At 37.9% G+C, this 14917-nt stretch overlaps 1 protein-coding gene across 1 annotated transcript; it reads left to right on the top strand.

Moving 5' to 3' along the window:
• Positions 1-6800: 6800 nt before the first annotated feature.
• Positions 6801-10017, top strand: LOC134620931 (claudin-18-like). Its single transcript, XM_063467288.1, has 5 exons — positions 6801-7020; positions 9135-9299; positions 9382-9511; positions 9600-9710; positions 9876-10017. Exons 1-5 carry the CDS (start codon positions 6801-6803, stop codon positions 10015-10017), a joined length of 768 nt encoding a protein of 255 aa, XP_063323358.1.
• The last annotated feature ends 4900 nt before the right edge of the window (positions 10018-14917 follow it).

Below are 14917 nucleotides of genomic sequence, written 5' to 3'. Positions count from 1 at the left end.
TCACCACCCCGAGGGTTGCATTTTACTGCGAATGCCTCTAATCCCAGCGGCTTTACAGATAATTAACCCAGACTGTCATTTTACCCTGCACATCACGCCGCTTTTGATCAACCTCCTGGGTCAGGTAGCTATAGGTAAACAGAGGAATTATAATAAGTGTTATTAAGCGCCATGTTGTGCATGAGCGGATCAAGCACTTCTTCTTGTTTTTTTTGTTTTGCTGACATCTTTATTGATCTTTACCTCTGCCTATAATGCAACACCAAAGAGCACATTGTAGTCTTTCAGGAAACTAAGACAGACAGTGCTTTAGTTTAAAAGCATTCATACAACTTCATACTTAAAGTCTCCAGATTTCAGAAGGAATTATTATACAATGGTTAGCTACTTTACAGGTTAAAATTTTACCTGAAAAATAGCTTGTTACAGAACGTACATCCAAGGAAGTGCATAAAACAACTGTAATAATAACCTATTTGTTTTTATTACCTACCAGTTACCATGTTATACACATCCTTTAACCATAATACTGCTTCTTATTATAACTGGTTTTGTACCTATCTGCCACTCGCATAAAGGCTAGAGTTTTGTCATTTCTTATTTAATCTGAAACCTGACTCATTTACTAGTACTTAATCATTAATAAAAAATATGAATCATATTTTATAATGAATATTTAAAAGAAATGTGTTTGCTTTAGGAATTTTGCTGAAGTGACTTTAGAACCACAAGATAAAGTAACTTCCCTTACTTTATCTTGTGGTTATAGATCGGCTTTCCTTTTTGTGGCACTGTCACCTTTAACCTGACCTCTGACCTTTTGGATTTTGCTGTATGTGCTTTTTGGATAAGCAGATAGCTCCCCTTAAATGAGCTGTTTTGTTTCGCATATGCCTTAAAAATTTGAACTGTCAAACATGGATAATGGTTGTGCCATGAACTTTTTATAAAATTGGAATTATCAAATTAACACAAGGTGGTACTCAGGTAAGTCTATGCATGGGAGCTGCTACAACCTACACATATTCACGGGTCTCAAATGTTTCTGTGGAACAAACAAAAAAACTGCAATACTTTTACTTTGAATAATTTCAAGCTTATTTCTGGAGCTATCTGGTTGGCTGTATTCTATTTTTTTTGCTTGCTTCTACTCCTTTTTGAGAGAGTATTCTTCACCAACAGCTTAAAAATCGTATTTTTTTTCAATAATGGTGTTGTGGGAATTTGATTTTTCCCCCATTTCCACTTTTTCCAGCATGGAAAAATAAATAAATGCTACATTACTTCCGTAAATGCCAACAAAGAACAAGAACCAAAGAAAGTTTAACGCTGGTGAGAATCTTGATCGAGTTCTGGGGCTGCACTCGCTCTCAGCAGCTTAATCTCACTTGCACCCTCATCAACACAACACAGAAGAGAACAAATTTACTGTTTCATCCGCATTCTTCCAAGCACGCTAAGGAGCTGTATACAGTACACACCAGATCAAAGCCTTAATTGAAAAATAATTATAGGTACTTAATCATAGAAAGCACTGGGCTAATTGAAGTGAAAACAAGGAGGCAAACGCGGGCCCTCAGAATCGTGGCAGAAAGAGGATATTGTAAAAGCTTCTTCTTCAATCTCCATTGTCTTCCAGATTAAATAGGAGAGGGCTATTAGCAGAGTTAATTGGCTCTCTAATTTAGATCTCGCCCCACTGAAAGCATAACGGATGTGAGCCTGTCGACCAATGATGTGTGCACTCTGTCACACTGTCCTGCTGGACTGTGATTGGTTAATTGCTCAGGGATTTTTGAAGTTTTCTATCATTCTTCAAATGTAGCAGATTTGTGGGGGCTGTGCTCATCTCCCTGGCTGCCCAGGTAGCGTTCATTGTTAGGATGTTTGAAGTGGGTGAGTGTTACTCATTTACCACAGCTAGACCACTCACACTGCCTTCTGGCTCCCGTTAAAGCTGTTTTTTTCTTTTTTTAACCAACACTGTTAATTCATACTGATTTCGCTCATGCGCCGCCTTATTCACAGGAGGGAAAATGCACTGAAATGCTGATTGTCCTCCTTCTGACCTGCTCATATTTTGTTGAAGTTCCCGATGCCCTCAGAGAAACAGCACTCCAGGCCCTGTAACGTGAAAGCCCTCCTTATCACACTCCCTGCAAGTTAGCTCCCTGCTGTGATCGCAGCCTCTGTTCTCTGCACTCACTCTGCCCTCTAGTGTTCGTCAGGAGGCAGTGCACTGATTGCTGAATAAAAATCCATTTAGACTCCCAAAAGGTGGAGGACAGTAAATGGGCCATTTTTCTACCATTTTCTGAGACAGCCTTTCATCATTTCAGCACATCTCTTTCTAGTGTTTTCTTATTGTAGCCTGAGTGGTAATGGAGCTCTTGACTGGAGTTCAAAATAGAAGTTGGTGTGGAAATTTTCTTTCAAGGTTTGTCTCCAAACTTTCTCTCTCTTTTTTCCTTTTTTTAAAAAAAAAAGTTATAGAAAATGACAGCAGCAGACTGTACTATGTCCCCTCCTATATGAGATATATACACTGCATCAACAAAGAGTCATTATACAAGTTTTGAAACTTCTCAACTAAATATTTTCATCCATACAAAAACCAGTGAAAAACATTCAGAGTCAACAGAGTATGAGGTCTGATGATCTTTTGCGACTTTTATGCACCATAAGAAAAGTCTTAACAGCTGCTGAATGGATTGCCATGAGATTAACCTCTTGTATTCACAGAATCACAAACATGTCTTTCCAAACAAGGATTTGCAATGCTAACAGCAACCGCAGCTAGATGGAGAGACGTTTACTTTCTCCAGGGAGGACTCTTCCCAGGAGAGTTGCAGCTTGCTGTCTTCACCATCATTTCTCATAGGAGCCAGGACTGTCTAATAAGGAGTGCAGCTGTTGCCCTTCACACTCTGGAAACACTATCAACCCACCACCTCAGACCAAATTTGCACTAGCCGAGTAAAAACATTGGTCCAGATATGGGTAAACGTGAGCTACTTTAGCTACATTGTGCTAAAGTAGGCATTTAAGTACAACTCGTTCCTAAATTTACTGAAAAAGATTTTGACACATGTGGGTTTTCTTAATCTACCTTCTCAACTGTGTCTGTGTAAGTTCTCAATACTGAATACTTCAGTTCAAGGCAGGTCCATGAAGATGTGTCACTCTCATCTGGGAGGCTTTATCGGTTCTAAAAGGTGATGGGGAGCACCAGGAATTTCACTCCCAGTGAGGTAGTGATGGTTCACCATCAATGAACAGAGGTGGTGGCCTTTGAGACCAGCTATAACTCAGTCTTGAGATCCCTTCCCTGGCAATTCAACCCCCACTCACACCTTGACCCGTGCGACTTTAATAACTCATAGGAGGACAGCCTAGGTTATCATGTGACGTGTCTCAGGACTACCCCCAAGGCTAAAATGCATAGGTGTTAAATACCTGTTACTTCACTTCGGCTCTTAGAGGTGAAGAAGCCTCTTAGATGAGAGATGAAACATCTTCATGAAGCTATAAAACAAGTCTAGTTGGCTTCGACTCAGACATTTGAAAGGTTTCCATCCCTGTTTCAATCCAGAAGAAGTTTGTAGCTGGCCATTAAACCCCTCAGACATTTTCCCAAGTTGCTATAACCCAAACACGGCTAAAAGGAGAGGGAATATTGGACACAAATATGTTATAGTAATAAGCCGGTATTTTATTTCCAAGTTGTTGGTATGATGATTTTTACAGCTTATTATTTTGTGAGAAAATGCATGTTTCTTAATTACTCTTTTGTCTGCTTAGCTGTATATGGATCAAATGAAAATATCAACATTTTGTGCATTAATGTAGATGTTTAGGTTTTGACAGTATTGAGTGGTACAGTGAGAGTTTGTGGCTGCAGACCTACTGACATGTGGAGGCAATGTCAGCTGTTTCTTACAGTCTTATTCACAGCAGAACAAACACCTTCAGTAAACAAATCTCTGTGAAGTACCTTCTCTTTTTATGTGCTTTTTCATGGGCAGCTCGTGATAAGTAAACAGTGGTTCTAGCAGAAGCTAGAGAAGTTATTTGCTTAAGGTTTGGCCTGCTGGGGGATAAATGGCTTTGCCCAGCAGACAGCAAAAATCATTAGTACACCCTGTTACTAGCTGCTGGTATTTCAAAGGATGTTAATCAAATCTGGCTGCCTATGTAAGGGTACATTTCACTGGGTGGGCCATTAGACCTGTTTTCAGAAAACTTTCAGGAGTGATTTTTGTGTGGGAAAAGAGGCCAGAGAGGCGGTGTAGTTAAATGTTTTTTTAACAATGTTCTTCTCTTGTATTTTATTAGGTTTAATTTTCTTTATTTTAGTTTATGTATTAATTGTGTGCTTGCACTGAGACTAAGGGCTGAAACTGTGCTTAGGTTATTTTGAAATTACGAAATCATGGCAACAGCAGTTTTAATGTCAAACGAAAAGATGAAAAAGTAAAGAAATTATATATAAATGTGTGAATACTGAGTGGCAGAGGCTGTGTTTTTACTCCGAACAAGGCCCCAACCCAGTTTCGATTCAGTCCCGGTGTCTCAAATGTTCTCCCTGACATATCAGCCACAAGCAAATTGGTTTCAGTTCACTACAATCGTATCAGTATTTACTTTCGCCTGACTGGCTGCTGGTGCCACAACGATACGCAGCACCCACCCCAACAATGCTGTCATCCAGTATCGTTTAACAGCCTGGCAGAGGCATAGAACAATATTTAATCTGCAGATGTTGTGCTTCTAAACTGAAACCATTTTTACAAGTCTAACATACAGTTTAGTGAAGAATAACGCTCAAAATAAATCTTGAAAGTACCATGTTAATGCAATCATCTAAGCTGATAAAAGCAAAACTGTTGTGGGTGCAAGCACATTTTAATGCTTTATTTCCAACCGCTGTTTGTGTTCACCTCTCCTGGGGAAATATTCAGAGTGAATCAACAGAGTGAAATGCTTGAGTGCTACCTTGGATGACAGACAGCAGTAATCGGCAGTAAGTGGGAGAAGCATATTTACATCTCACAGTATCCTGCCTGCTGCTGCTGACACGCCTGGGCTTCCCATCTTCAGGACATGGCCTAAACCAGCATGCCCTGTTCTGAAATAACCTAATTTTGTCAGTTACTTAAAAGAAAGAAAACAAGTCCAAGTACATGGCAGCTTATTGCAATTTTTTTGAAACTGATCTATTCAATAATAACATAACAGAATAAAAATAATCTGATTCGTATTAAACCAGAAAAACTGTCCTCATCTTTACAAGATTGTCTTAATGATATCATTCTCGTTATCGTTTCTTGTTATGTCTTGACTATAACAACATATCTCGGACAAAAATATGACCAGAAACTGAGATGATGTTATGTTACAACAAGAAAGGGTCGTATTTCATTGAAACCTTTGTAATCATTAGCTAAATACTTTGGATCCCATCTCACCAATATGAAATTGTTTACACAGCTTTTGTATTGTTTGTACTGTAAATTTGGATTTTTCCAATATTTGTCTTTTCTTGCATCATTCTTGGGGGGTGTAAATGATGATTCGATCCAAAAGTTTCACATTTAGTCATCACTTCCTGTTGCCATGATTTTCAGTTTAGTTCTTGGGTAATTTGGTCTCTTGGCGTTTTCTCTCCTCTTCCTTAAAATATTTTTAAGGTTGTTTTCTTGACAGTCGCCCTTCTACTGAGACCATTTCTGTTGAGGGTTCAGCCAACGGTAGATGGATCAACTGGTCCCTGAAAGATTCTTATCAGTTTTGAATGGTAGCATGTTGGCTAGCTTAACAACTTTGCAGAAAGTGCTTATGACATTACGATTAAATATTAAAAGACTGCTTGTTTTTTGAAACTTTCAAGAGGCGTGTGCTGACATTTGCAATCAGAGTCTGCTTTGTAATGCCTGACTGTGCAGTTTCAAGGTCCAAATGTGAGCACACCCTTCTTGAGCCAAGTCCCCACAATCTGACTGTCTTGTATTGTTCTGGATTGTTTGGCTTTGGCTTTACTTTTGTAAAACAGCAAAATATGATCCTCATTTTTCTCAGCTACTGTCACTCAAATCTGACCAAACCAAGTCTGAACAGTCCAGGTAGAAAGAACCTATTGGACTTAGTTATAAAAAAACAGTCTTCACACTATGTGTTCAGATTCGTTCAGAATCAGGAAGTAGGTCACTCGCGTACATGTGACACATTTATTGTGGTGACGTGTTAAAAGCAGAAGAAAATAGTGTAAAAAGATCATTTTCATGGCACGACTAAAACATGACCTTGAGTGTTTGTTAATCTAAAATCAAATGAAGTGGTCTAACTTTATTTCTTTTTAGATTAACGAACACTCAGATGATTGTTGTATAAAGCACTTTGAGTGTTCCAAAAGAGTGGAAAAGTGCTATATAAGAACCAGTCTGTTTACCATTTCTACCCAACAAATCTGGTATAGAAGCTGAATGACCTCCTTCTCCAAATTGACCAACAGACTATCATAATTTCCTCATTTTAGATTTTTAAAGACCATTTACACAAACTCACAAACAGACTTACAATCCTCTACACGACGAACACTCCTTACCAACATTAATCGACACTGATACCGATACGCTCCACCCAAATCTGTACATAAGTGCAAACACGCGGGGTTACTGGTAAAGTCCTTTTAGACTTCATACTGGACGATATCATATTCAAACACAGCTGCAGTGCCGAGGAAAGGCTGAGCTGAGAGCACTTGACGGAACTGTTTCCAGCAGCAGAAAGAAGACGGCAGCATGGCGGCCACATTGTGTCAGGGTTTAGGCTTCGTTCTGAGTTTGATAGGAATAGCCGGAATAATCGCAGCGACGGGAATGGACCAGTGGGCCACACAAGACCTCTTTGACAACGTTGTGACAGCCGTGTACTCGTACTCGGGCCTGTGGAGGTCCTGTGTTAGGCAGAGCTCCGGCTTCACAGAGTGTCGACCATACTTCACCATCCTTGGCCTGCCAGGTATGTTTTAAATCATTAATACCAACACACATGGCAAAAAAATGAAATTGACATGTAGGCGGTTTAAATGTTAATTCAGAAAGAAGAACAATACAAAGAACCATGTTTGGCGCGTGTTTTCACACCCTGTTTCGAAAGGAGGGGAAAATGTGCTCCCCGCAGTTTCCCGAAACCTGGAAGTAAGTCTTGGGTAAACATCAGATAAGGTCTGTTCCATGTCGAAGCCTACATAACAGCAGGCAGCAGTCAAACACTGCCATTTCATAACTCTCTGACTCTGGTGGTAACTCAGTTTGAGTGGAACATCTAAAATGGCTGCCACAATGACCCAGTTAATAGGATTCATGTTGTCGGCGTTGGGCCTGTTTTTAATATCGGCTGCAACAGCAATGGACGAGTGGAGCTTACAAGACCGATATTTTACAGTAATAACAAATTTTTATACCTATTCTGGTTTATGGAAGTCGTGCGTAGGGACGGCGTACGGTACCACACAGTGTCGGCCTTATTTCACCATACTTGGCCTGCCAGGTAAGAGAATTACACTCCAAGAGAAAAAGACATTTATCAAATATTTCTCGACATGTCGGATTAAGGAGAACATTTTCTAAAGGACCTCGGAAGGTACTTTAGAATATTTGGGAGGTTTTAGGGCAGATTTTCCCCCCATTTCCACCCCCTGCCACTTTTCCGACCAGCCCTGGAATAAAAATGCAGTCGACTGCAGAAAAGATGGTGTCTCTCCGGAATCAAATAGAAATTTGATGAGACATCCAAAGCTTAGCTGAGCAAGCACAAGCTTTAGCAGAGTGTCACACAATGTAAAGTACATTTCCACACTCTGTACTTAACAGCTGAATGTAGTGTAGAGCATATTGTATATAAGGTCTTAAGGGATTAAATCTAGAATAATACAGGTACAATATCTGAGGACGCTGAAAGATGGCATTTAGTTCAGTGTGTTTCACCACACGCTGCTTTGATTTATGAGTGCTGGAAAATAACTGTAATGTGCTTTTTTTCTTCCTTTTTTAAAAATTTTAATTGAAAGTGAATGCCGTGAGTGTCGGGCTTTTTCTGCCTCTATTCATGATGCACATGTGCATCAGTAAAACTAATATTATTTACTATTGCCGGGGATTTTGACCCCCTTTCAGAGACTTTTTAGAACTACTGCTAAACTTGTAATTCAGCCCAGTTATTCTTGTATGTCTATGGATTCATATATTTCCATGATAAATGTAGAAGAAGGTAGAAATCCTTGCATAATAGTTGATTGTATTATGCTGTAAAACACCTTGATCTCTTTTTGTATTACATTTTAGTCATTTTAACCAAGGTTTCGAACTAATTACGAAAATAAAAGCAAGTTCAGTTTCTAATGACGATATCTCTTGTCTCTTTTACGCCAGATATTATCTTCAGCGGTTCAACTTTTAATGATAGCTGACCTGCCGTTTTCCTGTGACAAAATATATTGAACTATTGAAGCTGCTACCTTACAGTTATAATTAGTTTCTAGTGTGTGATTTGTATTATGGTGGCCATGATCAAAGAAGTACTCAGAAGTAAAAGTACAAAAATATAATTAGCGAAATGTATTGTCAAAACTTCAAGTGGTTTTTAAAAAGAGCTTCTCATGACTGGATGAATATAAATGATGCTGAGTAAAAGTTCATTTGAACCTTTTAATTTAATGTTGCGTATTCAAATCATACTCACATTTTTTGTATATATTACCTTTAGTACATAATAACTGAAGTTGTACAAGGCACAGTGTTGCCTTCTAAAACATACAGCGCATTACATTAACCATAAAAAGAAGATATTTTAACATGCATGTTTTAACACTCCAGAAATATTCAAACCTAAAATTTGAACTGATGTATTATAATACATTTCAATTTTCTACTCATTTGAAATATATTTAGGTTTGGGTTTTTTGAACATTGTCTATCTTTTATTTATTTAAACTCATTGAGTTAATTGGCAGCATTTTCTTTTTCTTTTTTCATTTTCTTTTTGATAAATCTTAAAGTATCTACAAGGTAATACCAATCTCACAAACAGATATATCCTAAACATATGCTAAATGTCATAACTTTGATTTTCAGCTCTGCTCCAAGCCGTCCGAGCCTTGATGATTGTTGGGATTGTCCTTGGCGCTATCGGCTTACTGATCGCCATATTCTCGCTGAAGTGCTTGAAAATGGGGAACATGGAGGACAACATAAAAGCCACCATGACTCTGTCGGCTGGGATCATGCTTCTCCTTGCAGGTTACTTCACTAACAATGCTCAGGTGATATCGAAGAAGAATGGTTTTGCGATAATACCAACATTAATTCGGATTTTTTTCAGGTGTCTGTGGGATTGCTGGGGTGTCAGCCTTTGCTAATTTGATTGTACAAAGTTTTCAGTTCACTACATATGCCAGTGGATTCAGCGGTACTAGCAATGTTGGTGGACTAACAGGAACTCTGACGCCAAGGTAAATATAAACTGAAATTAGCATATATATAGTAATACATTACCTGCTGAATTAATTTTGGTAATGTTTAACCTTAATAATCTTTCAGGTATACTTTTGGCCCTGCACTTTTCGTGGGTTGGATCGGTGGCGCTATCTTGTTCATCGGCGGCATCTTGATGTGCCTGGCCTGCCGTGCAATGACTCCAGAGAACCACCGGTAATTTATAACTATTTGTGACCTTTAAAAAGATTGGTAGGGACAGTAGCCTCTCTGTTCCTGAACAATAAGTAGCATAGATGCGAAAACTGCAAAATAGGTCAAAATACAGTACGCACACAGATTATATTTTCAGTGTTTGATGTATGTGACGCTATCCCTCAGGTATGATGGGATGGCCTACAAAGCTGCCTCCCAGAACACGATGTACAGGCCTGACACCAGATCCCGGCCCGTCTACAACGACTCCTACAAAGCTCCGAGTATGGATGGAAGGCAGACAAACCAGAGATTTGACTACGTGTAGAACCATGTCAGTTTTAATACTCTTGTGTAAAGTCAGCAGCTCTGTGATAAGTTTTCTACATTCAGCATTCATTTTTTATTTTTCTCTACTTTAATTTGGAAGACCTGCTTCAGGCCTAATTTCATGTTACTTTTTCGAATGTAATCACAATTATAAAGTCTGTGCTGTATATTTTGTATGTGTGTCTGTGTTAAATAAAAGGTGATTCTTACCTTGTCTGACACTAAATTCAATAGCACAACATATAACGCATATTAAACTCAGTGGTGGAATGTGCAAATGCCATGTTTGACAGGGATAAAAAAAAAAAAATGAAAACAAAGGGATATTTGCACAGGTTCTTGTGCAGATTAGTTCTTAATATAAAAAATCTACCCAGTAGGGAAGCACTAAGATGCAATCCAACAACTACTACTACCTACTGCTCCCACAGAAATTAAGAGGCTAAGAAGCATCCAAATGCTAATCAAATGTACTTGATTTACTGATTATCAGCAAGTGTGAGTGCCTCTACAAAAGCAGAGGTTTTGGCAGTTTGCTGGTCTCGAGCTGTCGGGCGTGTGTTGACATAATGTCCCTGCAAATTCACCTCAAGGTCAGATTGTACAGTGCTCAGAGATGTTGGAAAACTCCAGCAGCTACATCTCAGAATCCACAGTCTTTAGTTATTATGTAAATGTTAAAGTTCATGACAGTCAGATTTGAGGTCATCTGTCTGGCAGCTAAAGCTTGGCTGAAACTGGGTCATACAATTATATTACATAATAACATACAACAGAATGCCTGAAAAATAAAAGAATCAAGTTGCTGCAATGGCCTCAAGAGAGCTGTGCACAAACAAATCTCTTCAAGTGTCAAAGAACTGAGCAAAGTTGTACAGAAGAGTGGGCCAAAATTCTTCCACAACAACGTGAGACTGAGTCATACAGAAAATCATTCAAGTTACTGAATCATGAGGTGGAGTTTAGTCTTTCACAGGAACAGAGTCTTGCGAAAACGTTCTTTTTCACATGACACACCTCTTGTTTTAAATGCTCCAAAGTGGGTTTTTTTTTTTTTTTTTACCAGTTTTGTTTGTGATATTATGTCAGTAACATATCTTCTACTTACTTGGATGAAGGTCTGTTTCCAGGTTGGGGCTTTCCAGTCAAGGTCTTAATAGACAAACTTTTGCTATGTCTTTTGAGGAATTTAGACACACATCAGCTCAGTGGAACCACTGTTAAATTGTATCTGAGAGCCCCTTTAAGTGAACCTTTCTTTTCTTTACAAAGTCTTACAGAGTCTCTTTATGGACCCTTCCTTAACATCATACTATTTTTTCAAAATGCAGCTGCTGTCGCCAACTAGCTTAGTCAAAGTTAGCATTAGCAAATTAGCATTAGCTTGCTAATGCAGCCCCATTTTGAACTGGAGTGAAAAAGATAATATGTTTGCCACATTAACCTGATACTTTAATAAATAAACAAATAATAAATAAATAAATAAATAAAAAATAGCAAATGTCATGTCTAATTCTTGCCTAACTGACCAAATGTTGTTGTTGGTACTATTGGTTAAATGGAATTAAAGTTTATTTTATGAATGTATTATTTTAATGTTCATTCATACATGCAGCAAAGTCATACCTGCTCTAACATGACTAACCTAAATGCCTTTTATCCACCTAAAACTACTGTTTTAGGGATTCTTTTACAGCCTGTAAAAATACAATGGCTTTGTTTTTACAGAGGCTAGTTTACTCTCCTCTTGAGCATGAATATAGCTTCTGGGTCTGAAAAGTAAAACAAATGCAAATGTATTTTGAAGGGGCCACTCTTCTGGTTACAAAAAGAAATGATCTCAGTCAGAATCTGATAGACAACTCAGCAAGTGTTATAAAATACCAAGATCTGCTACTGTTTTCCAGACAGGACTTTATTAGCCAGAGCTCCCTCCTCACTATACAGTCTATGAGCCATATATAAACTGAAGTGTTTACTTTCTAGGACATTGGTTATGTTCTAATGGTGCAGCGACATTTAGTAGGTTTGTACAGTTTGAAACTAACCAGTGGAAAATGAGTGTGAAGAGGCTTGTGAAATGTACATATAATGTAGTAATTAATTTAGGGACAGCTGATTTTTCATAAGATTGCACCATAGTTTTGGCACTCTTATACTTTGAAAGTTTTAACATGATTAAATCTTCTGCACTTTGTAAAATGTGTACTTGAAAGAAATCTTGAGAAAAATGAAATTACATTTATCAAAAGCCAAAACAGTTTATTTCTGCTTTCATACAAGTCATGCTCCAACCATCTGAAACAACACTCATATTGATTATTGTGTTGTTTATCCTATTAGCGTTATCAAAATAAGTGGTCATCAGTTACATGTTATCTCTTGCCCTGCAGCGCCCAATGATAAATAAAATTACTTTCACATTGTTTCAGTGTAATTGAATAAAATCTGTGCTCCCTCCTCAGATAGATGCTGTGTCTTTGGTATAATCCTTGTTGACTGTTCAGATGTAACAGGACTGATCTTTCATACCACAACAGCACAGCTGTCTGTTACTCTGCTGGATTATGCCCTTAAATCCAGCAAAGAGAGTTTCAGTGATTTGCATGAAATCACATTTCTTGATAATTGAAATTAATGAAAGTAATAAGTAGTAGTTACATTTAATAACATTTAATCACTCTTAAAGTGAGTCATTAATTGTTTTAATTTAATTTTAAAGGAAGTTATTGAGACTATGAGACAACCCTTTTTAAGCTTCTTTTCTGCTTAACAATTTTTGGCACAGCAGAATCATGTTCTATTTTCTTTTCCTAAAGCTTCACCAGTTATTAAGTAAATGTAACTGCGTTAGGATTGCAAAGTATTGCTCATGCATTACTTATTAACTCCCTAAGAAAAGTAATTTGGCACATTAACAGTATGAAACCTCACGTGTTCATATGTTACACCTGATCACTGCAATTTTGCAATCTCAATCTTGTCCTTTCTGCAAAGCAAATTCACAGTACTTTGATCTAAAGTCACAATTATGGCAAAAGCACACACGAAAAGGCCTAAACTAAAGTGATACAATTGTTTGATGAATAATAACAAATTGGGCAATGATTTTATGAACAGTGTTTCTTTAGACAAATAATATGATTACAATAATGTATTGCTTTTTTTTCTTGCCCCTTGCTTACAATGCATGAACATTTCAATATTTTCACCGACACCTAGGCACCAGGGATTACTCTAGAGCTGAATAAATTAGCTGATTAGTTATTTGACAGAAAATTAGTTTCTTAAATGTGAATATTTGATCATTTTGCATGTTTCTGTGGTATAAACTCCACATTTGGAAGTTTCTGAAAGTTAGTCAGACAACTAAAGATGTCTAAATAGGTTCATTTCGCACTTAAAGAATAATAATCCCTGTTTTTCGTTTCTTTCTGACATTTTATGCACAGACAGATTTCAGATATTCAGATGTTTTACAAATACACCGGACGACTGGCTGCAGTCTTGAACTTCACTATGAAAAATATTACCTTTCTGGAGGACTTCTAGCCTGAAGTCCATTGGGGGTCCAAAAACCAGTAATCTAAAGCTTTGCAAGGCCGGGGCCACAAGGCCGAGCATGGACCCATTATATTTCATAGTGCTCTCCAGTAACGTCCAGCGGACAGGGCCCAGTTTCCATCACACTGGTCTTTGAAAAATGGCTCTTTTACTGAAAACATGTCCTCATACCCGGACCTCTGGCACCACCTAGTGGATCAGTTCAGCATCACTGCTTTTTTAATGAAGCGTTAATTCACGATTGAAGATCTTTTTTCCTTTTGTTGTTCTTATTTCCTGATCACTCTAAGAATCTGATCTTATCTACAGTACCTTCCTTAAAAAAATGCAGGAAAACAAAATATTTGGGCGGTTTTTCTTTCTCCCAATGTTGGAAGCCTAATAATCATCCCTGTATGACAGTACAATCCAAACACTCCTGATTTTAAAATAGCAGGACCATAAAATAAAAATGGAAAAGTATAAATAATTTGAATCCATGTGTCCATGTGCCCAGTGTATTACTCCAAATCAATAGAAAGTTGTTATGAGTGATGACCTTTATCCTTAAAATGAGGCACAGGGCATTCCACATCTACAAGGCGACAGTGGGTTTGATGAGCACTACCATTATGAAATCAGTAAATGATTCTACTGCGTATCCAGGTCCAGGTGCGACCAAAGCACAATGATGCAGTTTTTCTAGAACATGTCCCAGCAAAGCCAAAGATCTGTTAGTTATTTGACAGAAATACTAAGCTCAATTAAAAGTCTAAAAACTAGAAATGTGAACCTCTACACGACCACCGTAGTTGAAAAAAAATATGAATTGTAGTGGAAAAAAAAGTAAATAGAAGTAAAAATTCAAAAACAACAATAACTACTTTTAGCACTATTTAATGTAGAGTATAATTAAGAGAGATCAGCCACAATATTAAAACCTTCTCCATAACACTAAAACAGCTGTAGCCAGTCGTTGAGTGGACATCAGATCTCTGAAACTGGTTGTGTGGCATTAGGATGTTGGAGGTTAGGCCTCTGGATCTGTGGGCTTTAATGGTGGTCCCTTTGACCTGGGCTGGTTCAGTCGTATCCTTAAGATGCTCAATAATATTGTGATCAACATCTGAGCAGATGTTGTCATGTGGAGGTTTTTTTTTTTATCATTCTAGTGAGGTGTCGTTTAAAACCCTGGGTACTGGCTGGAATACATTTACTACACTTTAGTTGTTCTCAAACATCTTCTAGGGTCAAAGCTCACATCCAATGGCTGCTTATACAATTTGACTTTGCTGTGTTCACAGAGAGGAAGCTTCAAGATCCAACTCACAACACAGATTTATGAGGGAAACGAA

The sequence above is a fragment of the Pelmatolapia mariae genome, linkage group LG23, assembly GCF_036321145.2.
Source record: "Pelmatolapia mariae isolate MD_Pm_ZW linkage group LG23, Pm_UMD_F_2, whole genome shotgun sequence".
Lineage (NCBI taxonomy): Eukaryota > Metazoa > Chordata > Actinopteri > Cichliformes > Cichlidae > Pelmatolapia > Pelmatolapia mariae.
Note: the sequence above shows the minus strand (reverse complement) of the source record. Positions and strands in the feature narration are given on the sequence as shown.

What these genes read in the sequence shown, in the direction of transcription:
- LOC134620931 (XM_063467288.1), top strand. Translation starts at nt 6,801, where the DNA reads ATGGCGGCCACATTGTGTCAGGGTTTAGGCTTCGTTCTGAGTTTGATA. An exon ending in CACCATCCTTGGCCTGCCAG is followed by an intron (nt 7,021 to 9,134) that starts GTATGTTTTAAA and finishes TTTGATTTTCAG; the next exon opens with CTCTGCTCCAAGCCGTCCGA. An exon ending in GATCATGCTTCTCCTTGCAG is followed by an intron (nt 9,300 to 9,381) that starts GTTACTTCACTA and finishes GATTTTTTTCAG; the next exon opens with GTGTCTGTGGGATTGCTGGG.